The sequence below is a fragment of the Lepidochelys olivacea genome, assembly GCF_965140295.1.
Source record: "Lepidochelys olivacea isolate rLepOli2 genome assembly, chromosome: 3".
Lineage (NCBI taxonomy): Eukaryota > Metazoa > Chordata > Testudines > Cheloniidae > Lepidochelys > Lepidochelys olivacea.
Genome location: NC_140413.1, coordinates 152,065,342 through 152,085,223, shown reverse-complemented (window position 1 = coordinate 152,085,223; position 19,882 = coordinate 152,065,342). Strand labels below are relative to the sequence as shown.

The 19,882-nt window shown below is 40.4% G+C and overlaps 1 protein-coding gene across 1 annotated transcript in view; it reads right to left on the bottom strand.

Moving 5' to 3' along the window:
• Positions 1 to 19,882, bottom strand: part of GLP1R (glucagon like peptide 1 receptor) — a 102,045-nt gene that overhangs the window by 21,372 nt on the left and 60,791 nt on the right. Inside the window, exons 4-7 of the mRNA XM_084623759.1 lie at positions 18,160 to 18,269; positions 12,239 to 12,345; positions 8,712 to 8,865; positions 6,712 to 6,871 (exon numbers count right to left, since the gene is read on the bottom strand). Of these exons, the coding sequence (XP_084479885.1) occupies positions 6,712 to 6,871; positions 8,712 to 8,865; positions 12,239 to 12,345; positions 18,160 to 18,269 (531 nt within the window). The remainder of the gene's footprint in view (positions 1 to 6,711; positions 6,872 to 8,711; positions 8,866 to 12,238; positions 12,346 to 18,159; positions 18,270 to 19,882) is intronic.

The window sequence follows — 19,882 nt, the reverse complement described above, 5'->3', positions numbered from 1 at the left end:
GTATTCTGATTAGAAAGTACTAAATGAATTAAGGGTAACATGGTGACTGGCATCTCCTCCTCCCAGTTGCTATCCAGTGCCTGCGCTGCTACATCAGTCACGTCTCATGTCACTGCACTTTAATCCAAGGCCCTGAGATTTGACAGCATTGTGGAAATTTATGAGTTTTAATTGATATAGTCTGTACTGCATGAATATACATGCAGCACCGACCAAACTTCAAAAGTTCTGTTCCAGGAGGTGCTAGGCTCAGTATATAATCTGGGACAGACTCTCAGGGTAGCAGGGCTATGAGGGATAGAGTCCCTTGTTCCAACGTCCTGGTCAGGAATCTAGTCAGGATATGTCCCCACGACATTACTTAATCCACATAAATCCTGTTTACAATGGACTGTATAATCTGAAGTAATGTCTCTCTTGTGATTTATAGCACAAAAAAACAGCAATGTCTCCAGCATCTCCTAAAGGATTTAGTTTTCAAAGATCACAAAGGCTTTATCTGGTCAAGAGTTTGTGATCCTGGTCTTGATTGCTAATTAACCTGAGTTAATTTACATGATTGTGAATGTTAGTCTAGACACACCCCAAGCATGCGTGGTTTGCTCTAAGACTCAGTCTAGGGTAACTTTTGTGTACTGTACCAAGAGAGCATGTTCATAGGAGGGAACCATAACTTCACATGATTTAGAAACCTCTACCCAATGGAGAGGTTTTCCTTGTCAAACAAACCCATAATGTATTTTGGTGTATGTACAGTGGTTTGGCTAGACTAAGAAAAGATGTCAAAGTGAGTTCAGGGTTTGGTAATGTATTAACACAGGGAACATATCTTTTTCTCCCTCTCCTCCCCCCCCCCATATCCATTGGGATCAGGGATCTAAAAATTGCAGATCTTTAATTCTATCCACACATTTCTAAGATTATATGCATCACAGTACGCCATGACAGCAAATCAACATTTACCAACCATCTATTCTCAATTCAGAGGAAAAACTATGGTATCTCTAATGTTATGACTTTTTAAGTGGCAGCCACAGGATAAGATGACAGCAAATTATATTAAAATGGAGATAACAAGGTCAATGGTATCTTTTATTAGATTCATGGTTACACTTTACATTGACATCTGCATTGCTACAGACAAAAGTTTTTCTCCCAAAATAGACCTCATAATTTAACCACATTTGACACAGTTAATTTTTCTTTCTGAACTGTTTCCATCAATTTGGTGCTCATGAAACAGGGGTTTATAGCATGGGGTTGAGTATTATTGTTATTTATTTATATTACCAGGTAGCCTAGGAACCCCAGTAATAGATCAGGTACCATTGTGCTAAGCGCTTTAAGCTATGAAAGTTTCTTACGCACACTTCCACCAATCCACTTTCAGCCTGACGTTCCCACCCACCCCAGCTATTCTATTCCTGGGCTCCACACACAGTTCTGCCATAGCACCTCATCCCTGGCCATCCCTGGTCAGTGTAGGCATGCCCTTAATCTAAAACAAAGGCCCTTCTGATACAAAAGTTTCCAATTACTCTGGGTAGAGAAAAAACAACCACCAGTGGCTGAGAGTTTCAAACTCAACCAGGGGATTTAGACACACACAACTTCAATGTGCCTCAATCCCCATATCTGTTTGGAAAGTCTGAAGCAACAAGAGGAATGGTCCAAAACGCAGCAGCTTGCAACAGCGGTATGTACCGCAGGGCTTGCGGCCACTAGTGTAGAATGCTGCAGTATTTTTAGTAAGGCTCTTGATATCCCTGGTTCTAACAAAGACTTTTACTTGAAGAAGCAAGTTAAAAATGAAATGGCTAATGGAACGAACACATCTAATTGCTACACCGAGTCTATACAAGACTTTGAAAGAAAGTGTTCTTCCTGGATCTTCCTTGCAATCTGGCTTTAGACACTGATAGCTTCATTCCATTCCTACAGCTCTTTCTTCCTTGGAGGAGGTTTGGGCTGTCAGTTTTTCTGGTTGGCAGCTTCCCGCTGTGAGCACAGCTGGGTGTAAAATTGCTGTAGGAGCTCAGAGAATCGGTCTGGCTTTTTATTAATATATTCCTGTTAGTCTTGAGTGCGGCTCATTGCCCAGTTGTGTCATTCTCCCTGCACACTGCAATTGTGGGATGTTGCTCAAACATCATTTTCCTCCTCTTCAGGATGTAAAAAGTTCCCTGTTCCCGTAGCTGCTGGTGGGCGTATGGATGGGTTGAAGTGTAATCTGCTGTTCTCAGAGACTAGACTATTTTATACAGTGCTGATGCAGTTAGCTGGGGTGAGTTGGGTTCAGTGCCTGCTCTCTCAGACTCGGACTAAAGCAACAATGCCTTGCTGCCTTAAATGCTGTAACTAGGAATAATCTATGTATTTTAAGAAACAAAAACCACCAATGTCTTATCACCATGACCACTTTACATGTGGTGTTCCTTTCCCCCTGCATTCCATGTCTGTTTTGTCTCTTGAGGAGCAAGAGTGCTTTGGGGCTCTAACATCTGTGGAGCATTCAGCTCATTGTGGGCAGTATAAGAAATAAATAGCGACAACATTCTCTTTTCCACTGCAAATGAGCCCACTCCTTCTGAGTCAATATTCTGCTTAGCTACTCTAGACTGAAGGGAGTAACTCATCTACCTGCCCTGCCATTTGCCCAATATGGCCTCTTTTGTTGTTGCCACTGTTTCTGTTCTGGATACAGTATAATTTTCCTAGCAGCTTTGCAAATGCTGGCAACAAGGGAAGATGTGGGCTTTGGTTTACATAGCATGCACAATACATTACATGCGTGCCTGTGTGAAATCACAAAACCTTTTGCACAACTCAGAATGTAAGTCCGTTGGGGTCAGGACTGTCTTTTGTTTTGTGTTTGTACAGCACCATGTTCTGGTCCATGACTGGGGCTCCTTGGTGCTAAGGTAACCCGGATAATAATAATTCTTCGAAACAAGCAAAAATATAACACTGCCCTCTCCACATATTCCACTTTCCCCAATATTTTCTACAAGGATGTAGCCAGAAAAAAATGGAGATTCCTGACCAAAAAATCCAGGGATGCTTGTGGAATCCTGTGAATATAAAACTGATGTTCACATAAATGACTCCTGATTTGTGAAACGGGGTGAAATTTTGCCCTACATTAATTTACTTACATCATTCAGGAAAGGTTTTTACATTTTTTCCAGTTTTGCTACATGGGTATTTCTTTTATAAAAATAAACTGAACAGAATTTTTAAAAATCAATTATTTATTTCTACTGCAAAAGAAAAATAAACTCAAATGTGCATTGATGTGAATGGAGTACATCCTAATAAATAGAAATAGTAACAATAATAATCCATCTACATAATAGTCAATTATTAATCTTTAGCTAAAATGTACCTGGAAAATTCTTTTAAAATATTTTGTAACTTAGCATTTTACTCCGTTATATGTTAATGTTGCCAAGAGACAACAGAGAAACACCCCAATGAGACCGCTTTCCAAATGGGGTGAAAAAAAAAAGCAGTTTCACCCCCCCAGGTTTTGAACAGAAACTAAACGAACATGGTAGTTTTGATTTAACAACCACCTCTTTATATTATCACCCAGAAATTGCATGGGTTTCAAATCATCCTCGCTGACTCATGTCAGTACATCTCTGGGAACAACGTGTGTGTGTTAGCTGCTGCTGCCCACCTTACGACAAATTTTAACAAAGCTCAGCATTTAGGCCTAAAATCTGGGGCAGATTCACTACAACCATTTACACTAGCTGAGGATTGGCCCCTAAATTGCCAGTCAAATTTATCTTCATATGCGTGAGGATGAATTTGGCCTAGCCTATTTAGCTCTTACTTGTTCTGTGACTTCATGCACAGCACCTGCCAAGCACAACAACTACAGCAGGGCAAATGCTGCAAAAACGAGCATTTGCAAACATTCAGGGGAACGAAACCAGCAAGCTGGATACAGTGGTTGCTCATAAACACTCCAATGGTTCTGTTCCTGTGGATGTCTGGGAGAAGCTCAAACCCATATACATGTGATCACACATAGAAAAATTAGTGTTATCCAACCAGGAAGCAGAAACAATACCGTGAGGCTTCTGTGACCAATCAAATGGCTCAATTATAACAAAAGAAAAGGGAGAAGTAGTTAATAAACAAATATTCATAACAAACTGAAATTTGATGTAAAAACATTTATTGAACAATAGCAAGTGGTGAACAAATTAGTGGAAGTCAAATCAATTATTCAGCCAGCTCTGGTAAAAACCAGTTTTATCAGGTGTGATTCATCATATGCAATGGGCACTGTACTGCTAGATAATGGCAACCTTTGAGATCTTTGTCCTTGAGGCCTTTGCCTGTCCATGACCCATGTCCATAACTTCCCATTGTTAGATGAATGACATGAGGGACTAGCAACTGAACACGTCACTTCTGTGTTTTGTTTTTTTTTCAATCCACTAATTCCTTTCTGTCGCTAGGGTGGTGATCTTTTAACAACTGAAACTATTTCAAGCTACAGAACTCTTTCACCTAGAACAGGAGCATCTTGTTTCATTGGAGCAAACATGAACATTACATTGAGAAAAATCAGTCTATTCAGAAGACCTTCTGAGCATTCATGGCATAAAGAGATCTGAACCAGGGTTACATATTCACGAAAAAAGAATAATGAGCAAGACAGAGAGACAGGAAGAAAAGCTATTCTTACTTCATTTTGCCAGTAGTTACATTCACAATCATTAAGTCTGATGTAGGAATGAGTTATGAACACTTTTGAGGGCACTTCCCAGGATAGGAGTCGTAGAGGCTGCTGTATTTGAGAATGAAGGTGCATTGGCAGTGTTTTGTGCAAGTACTCAGGGTTGGAATAGTAAGGGACTTCGCAGGTCAGGAGTCAACAGTACTGGCAGGAAGTGTGGATGATGCCTCGACATTGCATGCCAGACTCTGGCATTGCCAGTCATTTTCACAAACTCAAAAATTAAATAAATTGACAGTAGTAAAACTTGAAAGATGAGGGAGAACAAACAGGACTGTGTCATTTTTCTTCATCATTTTCATCTTTTGTTCTTACCAGAGGCTGAACTTTTTCGGACAAAATACCACCCCTCTCCACTATTTCTTATACAGGAATTTTGGCATTTTGCGGAATATAATTTTGTTTTTATTTCTGTTCTGTTTTGCTCCCTGGTGAGTTGGATGCCTTATAAGTTTTATGAGGGGCAGGACTGCTCATAGGATTTGAGCTATGTATGATTTTAATAATGATTACACAGCATGTAGCTGCTCTTGCTATGCACACTAAGATGATAGAGAAAGGGTTACAGCAGCACTTTTTTGGCTAGCACATTCCAGCAGAGATTTGTTATTCCTCATATTTATTTATTCCCATTAACACATCAGAACTTTTTCACCATTCATATCTCACTACGTATTCAATACAGGTGAGTTAGTAATTTGCAATGGATCATTTATATGAATTTTACCAGTAAACATATTTGCTAGCATATTCACAGAAGGCAAATGCAGAAAATGGGGAAGAACAGTGTCTTTCAACAGCAGTTGTGGGAGCAAGCAACCTAATCAGTTTTCAGATGGAGCTTGATAAATTTATGAACAGGAGTACATGATGGGGCTGCTTGTGATAGCAGAGGACTGGACTGGACTCAGTAACCCAGGAGATCCCTTCCAGTTCTTTGTTCCTATGTAATACAATCAAAGCTGTTGATAAATTGGAGACGATTCACAGAAGAGCCACAAGAATGGTTAAAGGATTAGAAAACATGCCTTACCAGTGCCAGACAAAAGGAGCTCAATCTATTTAGTTTAACAAAAAGAAGCTTAGTTGGAGAGAGAAAGATTCAGAGCTTTAGCATTTCTACTACAGACAGCTCGGACTCAAGGGACTGAAACTTATCCAACCCATCACAACCCCTAATCTCTCACGCACATGCACAATAGTCACTGAACATTCCATCGCTCTCCAGAAGATAACCAATTGTTCTGCCCATACGGTAGAGCTGACCTATCATTACCTTCATTTAGCAGCCCCAGTAATATTCCACATAGCTCATGCAATCAAAATCTATAACCCTGCGTTGTACGTACAAGGAAATACACTCATTTGCACCCAGGAGTGGCTAGCATTTCCTCCTGTAGGTGCTGCTGTTTTCAGATGACAAACAGCTGTTATGTAAAGTGAGATGCTTGATATGAGGGCTATTCTTGGATTGCCCTGTTCCATTTTATTACACTTATATAGCGCAAAGGTCTTTCACATCAAGCAACTAACATACAGTGGTAAAGCACTGTGTGCCCGTCATCCAGTTTACAGAAGTTTGTGGGTGTTAGTATATTTTGCAGGGTCTCGGTGAGTTTATGGAGTTATACAGATGTCCCATGGAGCCTAATGTATGCATTTACGAGATTTATACATAGTCATTGTTTTCAGCTAAAGGCTCTCATATAAGAAACTAAAATAGCATAATATCTATAAAGGATTTTAAAAGCATTGGGTCAGATATTAAGAACAGAAAAGGAACGGGAAGCAGGACTTGAATTCAACAGTTACAGAAGAGAATATGCTTAAACAGACAGCTTTTCCTATTTCACCTGTCCCAAAGTATGAGATAGGATAGTCACCACAGTGACTGTGCAGGCAAATGCACTCAGCAACCTGTAAATAATATGAGAAAAAACATGAGACTGACTTACCCCAGCCAATGCAGAGATAAAGCCGAAAAATTCTCTGTTCAGAAAAGACCGACAGGACCAGCAGTGTGTACAGGTACATGCCTTCCACCAACAGCCAGTAGTAGTTTGCAGCCACACAATACTGCATCATCACAAAAACCAGGCGGCAGCTGAGTGACTCCTGAGAGAGCAGAAAATACAGGTCAGTGAATGTAGCAGAGGTGGTGAAAAAGGGAGACAAAAAAAAAAAACACCCCACAGAAGTTCTAGTAACACAAACAGAAGAACAGGATTAACTGTACGCCCCTCTTACCAGTCAAAAAATATCTCGACTAAACAGATCACACCTAACCATTGGGATAACAAAGGATCGGCTACTGTACTTCAAAAACACAGCAGAGAACTGTATAAAAGAACATTTTCCCTTGTTTCTTTACACATCTACTGCTCTGTATATTCCCCCGTGTACACCTTAAGTGGTAGTTTGCCTGTACAGTATAGGAGGAGAAGGTAAGAGAAGAGAAGAGTAGCTACAAGATCGTCTCCAGTTACTGAAATCAGCCAATGAAAAATTTCAGGTCCACAGATACTGTATTCTACAGATAAGAACTCCACTACTCCAGAACACACAGTTGATGCCACAATGCTGCCAATTCTTCGAAGGCAAGTGATGTGTGATACCAGAGCAGTATTGCCCTGATGCATCATATCTAACTGCAAAACCCTCCTGGCCATTTCTCTGAATTTTACAAGCAATCAGGAATCTAAACAAATACAATTAACTAATTCATTTGCCCATCAAATCATGAAACAAATCTGAATTACACAGCACCGTTTACACACTATGCAGAAGTACTCAGCCCTCCCTGCTTGACAGAAGGGACTGACTGACAATCCAGGAGGTCATTGCCAATCCTCACATTTATGATTTTATATCAGCTTGTTGATGCACCCTGAAGTCTGCATGTTACAAGAAACTGATCATCATGTGGGATGCACCCATCTGATCCCAACAGGTGATCCCCTTTCAGTGGAAGGTGAAAAATGCCTAAGGTTCCTATCACAGTGCTCAAAGACAGATTAAAAAGCCTTCCTGATTTTTACATTTTCCAGTGACTTTAACCCCCTGCATATCACATAGAATCACAGCAGATAAGTATCTACTCCCATTTAAAATTTCCAAATCACTGTCTCCCACAACTTGGTTACATTTTACATACCAGCACTCAAGGGGGGAGAGAAAGCAGTTCTCTGGTTTCACCATCGTCACAGAATATTTGCATACTTTCTATATTCAGACTAAAGACTAAGTGACATGTTACTGTAGAGCTCCTTTCAGATTTGGACTTGCATTCAAATCAAATCACCATAGTTAGCAGGACTATAAAGTACGCCAAGAATGACCAGCTCACTGGATCACCTGACTGGCTGGACAATGTCACCTGTTGCAGTGGAACATCTGTCAGAATATTTTGTTGTCATGACTGGAAATGGCGAGTGTGTAGTGAGGGGGAGAGGTATTAAGCATTTACCAACATGCAGGGGGAAAAAAACCCCTTCTCTTGATGTTTTCTTTGCCCCATGGGGACAAACCTCCAGTAGGACAAGAAACACAATGGGGTAGCAGGTTTCAGGGTAGCAGCCGTGTTAGTCTATATCCACAAAAAGAAAAGGAGTATTTGTGGCACCTGAGAGACTAACATTTATTTGAGCGTAAGCTTTCGTGAGCTACAGCTCACTTCATCGAATGTAGCTCACGAAAGCTTACGCTCAAATAAATTTGTTAGTCTCTCAGGTGCCACAAGTACTCCTTTTCTTTTAAATGGGGTAGCAGTTATTCATAGGTAACAAAACTGGGATTGCATGACTAGAACTGTATAAAGTGTGCCAAGGGATTCAAAGGAAAACCCTGTGGAAGTGAAGAAAATATTTTGGACAAACCCCAGTAGAAAGTGAAACTGCAGAGTTTCATGCAGCTGATGGACCACTGACCTCAGAAGCAGCATGACTCCTGCCCCTACCTGGTAGGAGATGAGTCCTTCCCACTGGTGCTCAGGCGTAGCTGTTTTGTACATCCACTTCACCACAGAGTCCTTAATGAAGACAGATACAGCACGTAGGATAAAAGAAGTGAAGAGATTCAGGTGAATGTAATTCCTAGTGCAGTGCAGATGCCTGTAAGAAAAAAGCAAAGCTTGAGTCAGTGAGTGCGTGTAGGCTGCAATGATACCACGAGTATCAATGAGAGTGAAATTGATAGATTCTTTTCAAAATCAGTGGATACCCATTCAGATGAGTCACTGGAAACTCATTACTTGCGAATGGCTGTGGGGATCTGAAACTCTCTGTAAGAAATATTCATCTTTAGGCAGAAACCTGACCTGGAAAATTTCCGCCCAAAAAGTTCATATTTCAGAAAAATAATTGGAGTGTGTGAAAAATAGGGAGTTATAATGAAACATGATTTACAACCTTAATTACAGTGATCACAGCTGAGGGATCTAAAGGACTGGACTTTTTACATAATGCTCCGTCTAAACTATTTAAGTGATCCTTCAGCAAAGAAAACAAGAGTGCAACAGGAATACTTTGGAAGGGTTCATGTGCTGGTGCGCAGCACAGCAGCAGACTATGTTAAAGTATCAGTCGCCGTGAAGGGAAATTACCATACATATTAATTATCACTTAAACAACAACAAGAGAGGACTACATTCATCAACAGCATCCTGAGAGGATCGCAAACATCTTCCATGAGTCTAAAAGAAACATGATTTTCACCTTTGTGATGATGATAAAAAACAATGACGAAAGATCATCATCTTCGTGAATTTCAATAGCCAGCTGCACAGACAACAAAATTGCTACCTGTCAAAATGTGTTTTGGGCGGGCAAAGCAAACGGGAGTTGTGTGACTGAAACTCGGCAATGAAGTGCTGTCAATATTTTACCGAAGTTCTCCCACTAATATTTCCTCCCTCAGCTTGTGACAAACTCCACATGTAAGCAGAAGCACACGTGCTGCGGAGGGGAGAGATGGGGGAAAATCTATTAATTTGTTTTTCCATTTAAACAGACACATTCTCACAGCTAGGATCAAGAAAGTAGGCAGTGCCACTTGGAAAATTCATATTAAACTACGCTCTGCTGCAAGTGATTATTTTTTATTTCTGAAAAAAATATACTGAGCATATTACAGAGAAACAGTTGTACCTATATTTTAAAGTCCTAACTTTTCAGCCCTGCAACGTTGGCTTAGGAAATAGATTTGCCCTGAAATTTTCTAGATTTATTCAGAAGGCAAAGAAGAATATTTCTGCGAAGTCTGAAGAAGATTCATTAAGCCACTTTTGAGTTACAGGTCATTTCACAATTTAACCATGTTTAACTTTGGTCACCCTCTATCTCAAAACTAGCTTGTTGCTACCCCTGCAAACTTTCCATATTCTTAAATCTGCCTGAAAATTCATACACCAGAAAACAGTTTGTAAGTAAATACAGTTACTGATTATCTCCACCGTGGATAGTTTAGGTGCCCAATACCGCTCCCATTGATTTCAATGGGAGGTATGGGGACTATCCTGTTTCCACTGTTGAATACAGAAGGTTTCTACCACTGACTTCAGTGGGAGCAGGACTGGGCACTACTTGTTTATGAGCATGTTGCCCTCTGTTGGCTGGTTGCACCTTAGAATTAATATAAAGGATAATCTATAGCTAACAGAGATGTTCCTTTAGCTCAAGGTGGAAAATCTGTTTTGGAACTAGGTTTCTACTCCCAGCTCTGCAAGCATGCAAGGTTGCTATGGATAATTAGAAGCGGAGGCTGCAGTCAGAGTCCAACTACAATGCAGTTGTTAACTACAAGGAAAAAGAAAAATCATGCTTCCAAATGTTTAGGGTTAAGTCCTTCTGACAACTAGAATTTGTCCTGATAATTATGAACAAGTCAAACATTTTTTAAAATTAAAGGACTTTAAAATGGCTCCTTTTTGATGTTTTTGTGAAACCTCTAACATTGATGCTATTCAATTTTTCATTTTCTTATGTTACAGTGCTCAGGTTTTATAAATTAGGCAAAAGGCAAATACATTTGTCACTTAACACCTTAACTGTTTTTTTGATACTAAAGTTATTTGTTCTTGGATTGACAGCCGAACACGGTGCTCAGCTGCAGGGATTTGAACTGTGGTTGGGAGTTTTGGACATCTTCCTCCAGGAAGTTTTTGAAAACACCTGCCATTTTGTCTCAATCTGCGCCATTTCCACAGCAAAATAAATTGCTCCTCAGGAGTATTTTTATGAATTCTGGGGAGAAGTCATCTCTAGCAGGGGTGATTTAGTGGTAGCCAGAGAGCAGTGACTCTGAATCCCTAATCTGTACTAATGCCTAAACATGTGAATCATCATAATACTCCCATGGCATTGACTGAGGCAGATCTTGTCTTTCTGGGTTTCCCACAAATTTCAACTCAGCGGTAGTCATTGTAAGTCTTCTTTGGCATGCAAAGAGTAGTCACTGGTCCCATGTTTCTCAGCTGGAAAAAGATAGAATACAATAGACCAGGATCACATCTCTGCATTTCCTGCACTTTCTAGATGTCATTCTGAATGCCCCCCTATTTGCACCTGCTGTGCTCAGAATCCCCAAAATTCAGACAAACCAAGCTAGAATCAATTAAATTGTAGCAGGCATGTATGGTGCATTTATGCAGAGATGTATGATCTAGATCAGGCTGCCAGCATTTTTTGATCAAACCTAAGCAATCTAACGTATGTTCCAGGGTCCTTTCAATGGCTTCTCAGTCGCCAGACTCTGTTAATTTCTATGCCCTTCCACAGAATTTGATGGAGTCATACCTAGAAGGAACTAATAGAGAGAGCTGACTGGAGGATGGCAATTCTGTTCATGGCATTGTTAGCAGGTTTTTTTTGTTCGTTTGTTTGTTTTTTTTTGGGGGGGGGGGAGGGTTGTTCCACAGTAGAACAAAAATCTTTCAAATATTTTGGCAAAAATGGAATTGCTTTAAAGTATCTATCTTCAGATCAAAACCTTGAGGTGTTCATGTGGGGAGGCTGATCTGGCAGGTTCGAGTCCCTGATTCTGATCTCATTTTGATCTGGGATGAGAAACTCCTCTTCTCTGAATCAGGCAGAACAGGGACTTGAACATGGGTTTCCTACCTCCTATGCCAATGCCCTCACCACCCTAGCGTATGACAGAGTCAGTCTGTCCTCTCCCTGCCTTCCAATGAAAATTTTGTCAAACCAATACGCCTCCACAAAGCATTTCAGCTTCACTGAAACGGCATAATTTGACAAATTTTCATTTTGTCAAAAATATTTCAACTAGCGCTCCTAGTAGTTTAGAATCTAAATATGTTTGGGAGAGATAAGGTGTAAGAAGGGAGCAGGAAAGGGTGAGATGATAAAAGGAGTAGAACGGGGAGATGGTAGACGGGAGAAGCTGAATGTTTCAAAGTCTGATGCTATTTAGACTGGGAGAACAGCATGGCTGCTTCCACTCTGCTTTGAACTGCACCAGGATTACCTGAATCCAAGAAGGATGGCAGTCGCTATTACCAGGGCAGAGAATGAAAGAGCATATCCAATGGTGTAGATGACCGACACGTAGAGGAGTTGTTCCTCTGGTGCGTCCTGACAGCATAGAAGGAAAGAAAAGACAGCACTCATTGGACCTGTTTCTCTCCTCCCATCTCCCCATCACCTTCCCGCCAACCCTACTTTGATGAAACCTACTATTTTTCCACCCCTTTATTAGGTGCTCAGAGGCCCACATTACAAATCAGAATCTTCCACTTTTCACATTCCTCAAGACAAACAAAAATCCCACCCCAACTTCCCATTCAAATACAAGGGCTTTGAAGCAAGTCCAGAAAGTCAATAAAATGGGGCTATTGCAGAACAAGGCTGAAGGGAGTGGAGAAAGGAGTGAATTCCAAATGCAAGGAACACTGTCCTTCCTATCTAGATTGCCATACAGACAGACACATCAACACATTAGTTCTGCAACAGCAGATAAAATTTCTGAAGCCAGCATTTTCAACCGGGGATGCCTAAAGCTATATTCCTTAATGCCATATTTAGTGGCTCCTTTCATACCCAAGTTTGAAAATTTTGGTACATATCTTGGGGAGAAAAGATTTTTGTAGAACATACAATAGATAAGAGATAGGCCTGAATCATGATGTTTGGGTTGTGGGGCAGGATTTAGATCCTGCATTCTGATTCTGGCTCACCTCTAATCACAAACCTATTTCCAAGACTCATCCATTTTATTTTTCCACTTTGGATTGATGACACTACAATTACTGAGCAATGTGCACTGTGCGATACCAAAGACGACACTCTCCCAGCTTCAGAAATAGGTAAAACCATTCACAGGCACACAGCACAGCATGTGAGGATTCAGACTGAGCGCAGAGGCCATCGCTGACAGGTTTTGTGGAATAATAGTGTTTTAAAAGGAAGGATTTGAAGACTGCTTAGTCCAGGAGGAGAGACTGTCAGGGTCACAGCCTGGCACAACTTCTGAGACTCAACAGTTTGAAACATCAACGCAGCCCAAACTGGTGTTTAATGTTTAAAGGACATGATGCCTTCTCTCTCATCTTGGAGGATGTTACATTAAAACAAACCTTAGAGTGATGGCAAAACACTATTTCCTTGTGATCTTTGTGCAGAGCCTCCCTCAGACATTCCTAGCGGGTTTGTGTTTGGGGGATGCCCACAACACGACACAGTGATTTTTACTCAAACTAAACCCCCTGTAGTTGGATACATGTTGTGATAATTGGGCCTAAAAATTTAACCTAATTGTGAGCTCAACTGTAAAAAGTACATAAAAGTTCATAAGATGTCACAATAACCTATAACACCACGTACAGATGGGAAAAGGTATCAAAGGGAGACAGAAGGATTGAATTAGTCCAAACAAAAAAAGCATACCAATATAACTCAAGGATTGTGTTAAGATCATACCTGGTAAACAAGAAAAGCATGGAACCAAAAATCTGAACCAAAACTCATGTTTCAGAAACTATGCCTAACTCGTGGACAAAATAATGAGGGGATAGGCTATTCCACCCACCATTCCCTTGGTGGGGTCCTTAAGAAAGAGACTTTGGGAAGAAAAATGAGCTACTGGAGTGAGCTTCACCATCACCGTCACCACCTCCTGGGACCCCATGCCTTCATCCTCCTGATCCTGAGAGAGATCCTGACCAGACTGGGTTTCAGAGAAAGACTCAGATGACACTGCCACCCTTACCAGCTCCAGCAGAGTCCCAAACACCATCTGATATGAAATAGGATCGGACTTTAACATAAGACCATAAGAAAGGCCATATTGGGTCAGACCAAAGGTCTATCTAGCCCAGTATTGGCCAATGTCAGATGCTTCAGAGGGAATGAACAGAACAGGTAATCATCAAATAATCAATCCCTTGTCACCCATTCCCAGCTTCTGGCAAAACTGAGGCTAGGGACACCATCCCTGCCCATCCTGGCTAAAAGTCACTGGTTGACCTATCCTCCATGAACTTGTATCTAGTTCTTTTTTGAACCCTGTTACAGTCTTGGCCTTCACAACATTCTCTGCCAAGAAGTTCCACAGGTTGACCGTGCATTGTGTGAAGAAATACTTCTTTTTGTTTGTTTAAATCTGCTGCCTATTAATTACATTTGGTAACCACTAGTTTGTGTGTTATGAGAAGGAGTAAATAACACTTCCTTATTTACTTTCTCCACACCAGTCATGATTTTATAGCCCTCTATCATATCCCCCTTAGTTGCCTCCTTTCCAAGCTGAAAAGTCCCAGTCTGTTTAAGCTCTCCTCATATGGAAGCTGTTCCATACCCCTAATCATTTTTGTTGCCCTTTTCTGAACCTTTTCCAGTTCCATTATATCTTTTTTTGAGATGGGGTGACCACATCTGCACATAGTATTCAAGATGTGGGCGTACCATGGATTTATACAGAGACACTATGATATTTTCTGTCTTGTTATCTATCCCTTTCTTAAGGATTCCCAACAACAGCAGCAGCAGCTCCAGCCCATCTCAACTAACTTCTTCTCTTTTCCCCAGAAGGACTGTTATTACAATCTCTGATACCCTCTAAGAGTGTCAAACAAGAGGGTTTTTCCTTCTAAACACTCTCCAGCTACAGAGAAAGGGAACAAGGGATGTTGTTAAAATAAAAGTCTTACTTAATACGTTACATTTCAAATGCCTTAATTGCTTTTCCTTCTTCTCTTTATCTCCAATAAGAGGTAAAAATGATTTTTAATTATGTGTTTGTCAGGGTATTAAGCAGACTGAGGTCTCTGCAAACCAAACCCACGCCTTCTTTAAACACAGTTTAATGTTGGACATTGACTGGGTTAACACCTTTAGCCCATATATTCCATCTACATTAATACAAATGCATAAACATATCTGAAAAGCAAGCAATTAGGAGTTCTGCATCTGCTAAAGTGGAAAATAGAAAGAAACATGGCAAGCAATTTCCATATCAGGAGGTGACACAGTGTATTTAGGGTTTAACATAATTGCCCCCCGAAGCACTGTATTTTATGGAAATGAGATATGTATCAAATGGCCAAGTGCTGCCAAAAGGCATTTGTCTGCTTAGCAGCTCTCAACATATAGTTAAGGAAGAAGCCTTAAACTGCAAGTGGAATAAAAAATGACCAGGCATGCAGTCTGTGTTAGGCTAAAGCTCTCTTGATGCCACAGAGCTTTGAAGGAGTGGGACAAGGGGTGGGGCTGCAAGTTAGGGGATTGCTTACATTTCCTAAACTTTCCTTCAGATATGTTGAATTTCTCTTCTTCCCTTTCACAGCCCTTTCCAATTTACAATCTTCCTGCTCCCTATGAAGGGTTGTGGCATCGCAGAACAGGGAATTCTAGGAGAACAGGAACCCCTGACAGTTTTGGGCATCTCCTATATCTGAATCGTTTGTCCGTGTCTATACTAGAGCACGGAGCTCCTTGAGACAGGGACTGTGCACTCAATAAATAGGTCAGAGGCAAAGGGCTAGTCCTATAGCATGTTGAGAGCTCTTAACTTCTCCCAAGGTCTAGTGCATTACAGCCAGGAAGTGAAATTGACCAGTCTAACTTTGCTGACCAAGTTCAGCTAAAGTAGACAAAGAGCATAAATCATAGAAATGTAGGACTGGAAGGGACCTCAATAGTTCATCGAGTCCAGTCCCCTGCATTGAGGCAGGAACAAGTATTATCAGACCATCCCAGACAGTTGTTTGTCTAATTTGTTCTTAAAAACCATGGAGATTCCACAACCTCCCTAGGCAATTTGTTAACTAACTTTACAGAAGAAGTTTTTCCTAATGTCAATCCTAAATCTCAATTTAAGCCCATTACTTCTTGTCCTGTCCTCAGTGGCTAAGGAGAAAAATTTATCACTTTCCTCTCTATAACAACCTTTTACATGCTTGAAGAGTGTTATGTCCCCCCTCAGTCTTCCCTTCTCCAGACTAAACAAACAAGGTTTTTTCAATCTTTCCTCGTAGGTCATGTTTTCTAGACCTTTACTCATTTTTGTTGCTCTCTTCTGGACTTTCTCCAATTTGTCCACATCTTTCCTGACATGTGGCACCCAGAACTGGACACAATACTCCAGTGGAGGCCTTATCAGTGCCGAATAAAGGTGGAAGAATTACTTCTCAGGTCTTGCTTACAATATTCCTGCTAATACATCCCAGAATGATGCATGGTTTTTTTGCAACAGTATTACATTGTTGACTCATATTTAGTTTGTGAGCCACTATAACTCCCAACTCCTTTTGTGCAGTACTCCTTTCTAGGCAGTCATTTCCCATTTTGTATTTGTAAAACTGATTATTCCTTCCTAAGTGTAATACTTTGCACTTGTCCTTATTGAATTTCATCCTGTTTAATTCAGACATTTTCTCCAGTTTGCCAGGGTCATTCTGAATTCTAATCCTGTCCTCCAAAGTGCTTGGAACCCCTTCCAGCTTGGTACCATCTGCCAACTTTATAAGAGCACTCTCTATCTATGCTGTTATCCAAATCATTTATGAAGATGTTGAATAGAAGGAGACCTAAGACAGATCCCTGCAAGAACCACTCAATATGCTCTTCTGCCTCGATTGTGGCTCACTGATAACTACTCTCTGAGTACAGTTTTCCAGCTAGTTGTTCACCAACCTTATAGTGGTTCATCTAAGCTAGGATTCTCTAGTTTGTTTACGAGATGGTCATGTGAGACAGTATCAAAGGCTTACTAAAGTTGAGATATATCACATCTACTGCTTCCCTCCTATTCACAAGGCTTGATACCCTGTCAGAGAAGGATATTAGGTTGATTTGACATGATTTGTTCTTGAGAAATCCATGTTGATTGTTATTTCTTTATTTTCTTCTAGGTGCTTAACAGATTGATTATTTGCTCCATTACCATTCTGGGTACCAAAGTTAAACTGACCAGTTTATAATTCCCTGGGTTGTCCTTATTCCCTTTTTTTAATAGACAGATACTAGATTTGCCCTTTTCTAGTCCCCTGGGATCTCTCCCATCCTCCACAAGTTCTCAAAGATAACAGCTAATGGCTCAGAGATCTCTTCAGCCAGTTCCTTAAGTAGTCTAGCATGTACTTCATCAGGCCCTACCAGCTTGAAGACATCTAACTTATCTAAGTAATTCTTCACTTGTTCACTTCCTATTTTAGCCTCAGATCCTACCCCATTTACACTGATCATAATCATAGAATCATAGAATATCAGGGTTGGAAGGGACCTCAGGAGGTCATCTAGTCCAACCCCCTGCTCAAAGCAGGACCAATCCCCAACTAAATCATCCCAGCCAGGGCTTTGTCAAGCCTGACCTTAAAAACTTATAAGGAAGGAGATTCCACCACCTCCCTGATGTTGCTATATTTGTCATCCAATCATTGCTAACGTTTTTAGTGAAAACAAAGGCATTTGGCCATTGCTATGTTTTCTGTTCTCTTTCTTTCCTTATTAAATAATGGGCCTACCCTGTCCTTGGTCTTCCTCTTGCTTCTCATGTATTTGTAAAATGTTTTCTTCTTACTCTTTATATCCCTAGCTAGTTTAATCTATTTTTTTGCCTTGGTCTTTCTAATATTGTCCCTACATGCTTGTGTTGTTGTTTTTTATATTCATCCTTGGACCTAGTTTCCATTTTTTGAATGACTCTCTTTTTAGTTTCAGGTCACTGAAGGTCTCCTGGTTAAGCTAAGGTGGCCTCTTACCATACTTCTTAACTTTCCTATGCATTGGTATCATTTGCTTTTTGTGCCCTTAATAACGTCTCTTCAAAAAAATACGAATGCTCACTGGGGCCAGTTAGAGAGATCAGGTTGAAAAGGCTGATTTCAGTAGGAATAATATTTAAGTGTTGACTTATTACAGTTTTTTATAGGTAAAACCTCTTCCCCTTACCCCATCTGATGCCTCACATTCAGAAATGTTCTTCCATGGCAGGGTGGAATTCTCCTTCAGCAGCCAAGTGCCCTCAGGAGTGCAGAAACGGTAAACTTGTCCATGGAGCACTGCCAACGACAAGGAGGGAAAGAACACAGACTTACAGGGGAGAAGAACAGAACAACTGCGAAGCTTAGCATAACCTCTCCCCTCACCTGTCACCTTATTACAGCTGTTCTTCACCTTGCTCCTTTCCTGTAACAAACACTTCAGTTCATTCATTCTCACAGCCAACTATGTATGGCTTCCAAGAACAACATTACAAAAAGTACTCCAAAGAGCACTCCAACTGTTCAGCAGCAGCAGCAGCAACCCACAGAGTTTGTGGCTGAAAACAAACCTCTGTTTGGTGAGAAAACTGCATGTATTTTGTTAGGAGAAGAAATGGATCTAAACTGAATGCCCAGATTCAAACACCCCAGAACTTTAGGAAAGTTTGATCCTGAACTTTGTGACTTAAGCTCATCTGTAGGAGGTATGCATATGTGCAGGTTCCTGCCAAAGTCTCCCTGTAAGCTGAGCCATTACAAAAGGCAAAGTTGCCTTACCAGGAATGTAAGCAAATACCCATATTTGCTCAGGAGATGGAGGAACACAAAGACCACATATACCCTCCTCTCTTTGCCTATACTAGTCCCAAAATTAGTAAGAGTGGTAACAGGGAACACTCAAGAAGGGTATACAAAGATGAGCACACAAAAATGTGTATGCTTAGACAAACCTCTGCTCTAAAAATTGAGCACAAATCTCTCTAAGCTTCCCACACATTTTTTACTCACAGAAAGAGAGTAAAACCAACAACAAATCAAGAGCCCTTTAGAGGCTGTTAGAAGTCTAGTGCTATGAAAAGGGAAAAGATTAAAAGGCATAAAATAAAACAGAACTATACTGAACCAGCAAAATAAAAGTAGGCAGAGTGGGGAGCTTTCAGATACATTGTAGTACAGGGAACTTTGTGCTGGTAAAAGTCTTATCCATGTATTTAGAATATACTTTCTCATTATGGTATGCAAACATGCTGGAGACTCAACACTTATCCACAAAACAGGTACAGCAGCAGTTCAAACTGCTTCCCAAACACTGTAGCTTGCTAACATGCCTCAGCCTCTATCTAAACCACCTCTTGGTTGAGAAGGTACCATAGTTAGATCACCATGGCCAATTCAGCTCCTGCCCTTTGCTGAGACAGCAGTGTGACATGGACACGTACCCACTAGAAACTGACCTGAGAGCATTAATTCATTTTACATAAGTCATCAAAAAGTCTTTTTATTACAGCTTTCACTATCAATTTGATCCGGATTGAACCTATATCCTGTTGCTAATATACCGAGCCAACCAGTTTCCTGCTTACTACAAATTTGAGCAGATCGAAACTCTAAATTTCTGTTCTGTGGGAAATTCTGACATTTAAAAAAAGAAAGTTAAGTTCCAAATTGGAAAATAAAGTCAACATTTTCTGTAAAACAAAATTAACAAAAACAAATAATTTGGGGTTAATCAAAGTGTTCTGATAAAACCAAAATGTTTCAGTTTTCAATTTGATTTTAAAATTAGGTTTTAAAAATTTAAACTTATAATACAAAATAATATAATTAGTGATTGCACTGTAACTACTAATTGCCTTGGTAACTGGTATTGTAATAAGTATTGTAATTGGAAATTGGTATTATAACTGGTG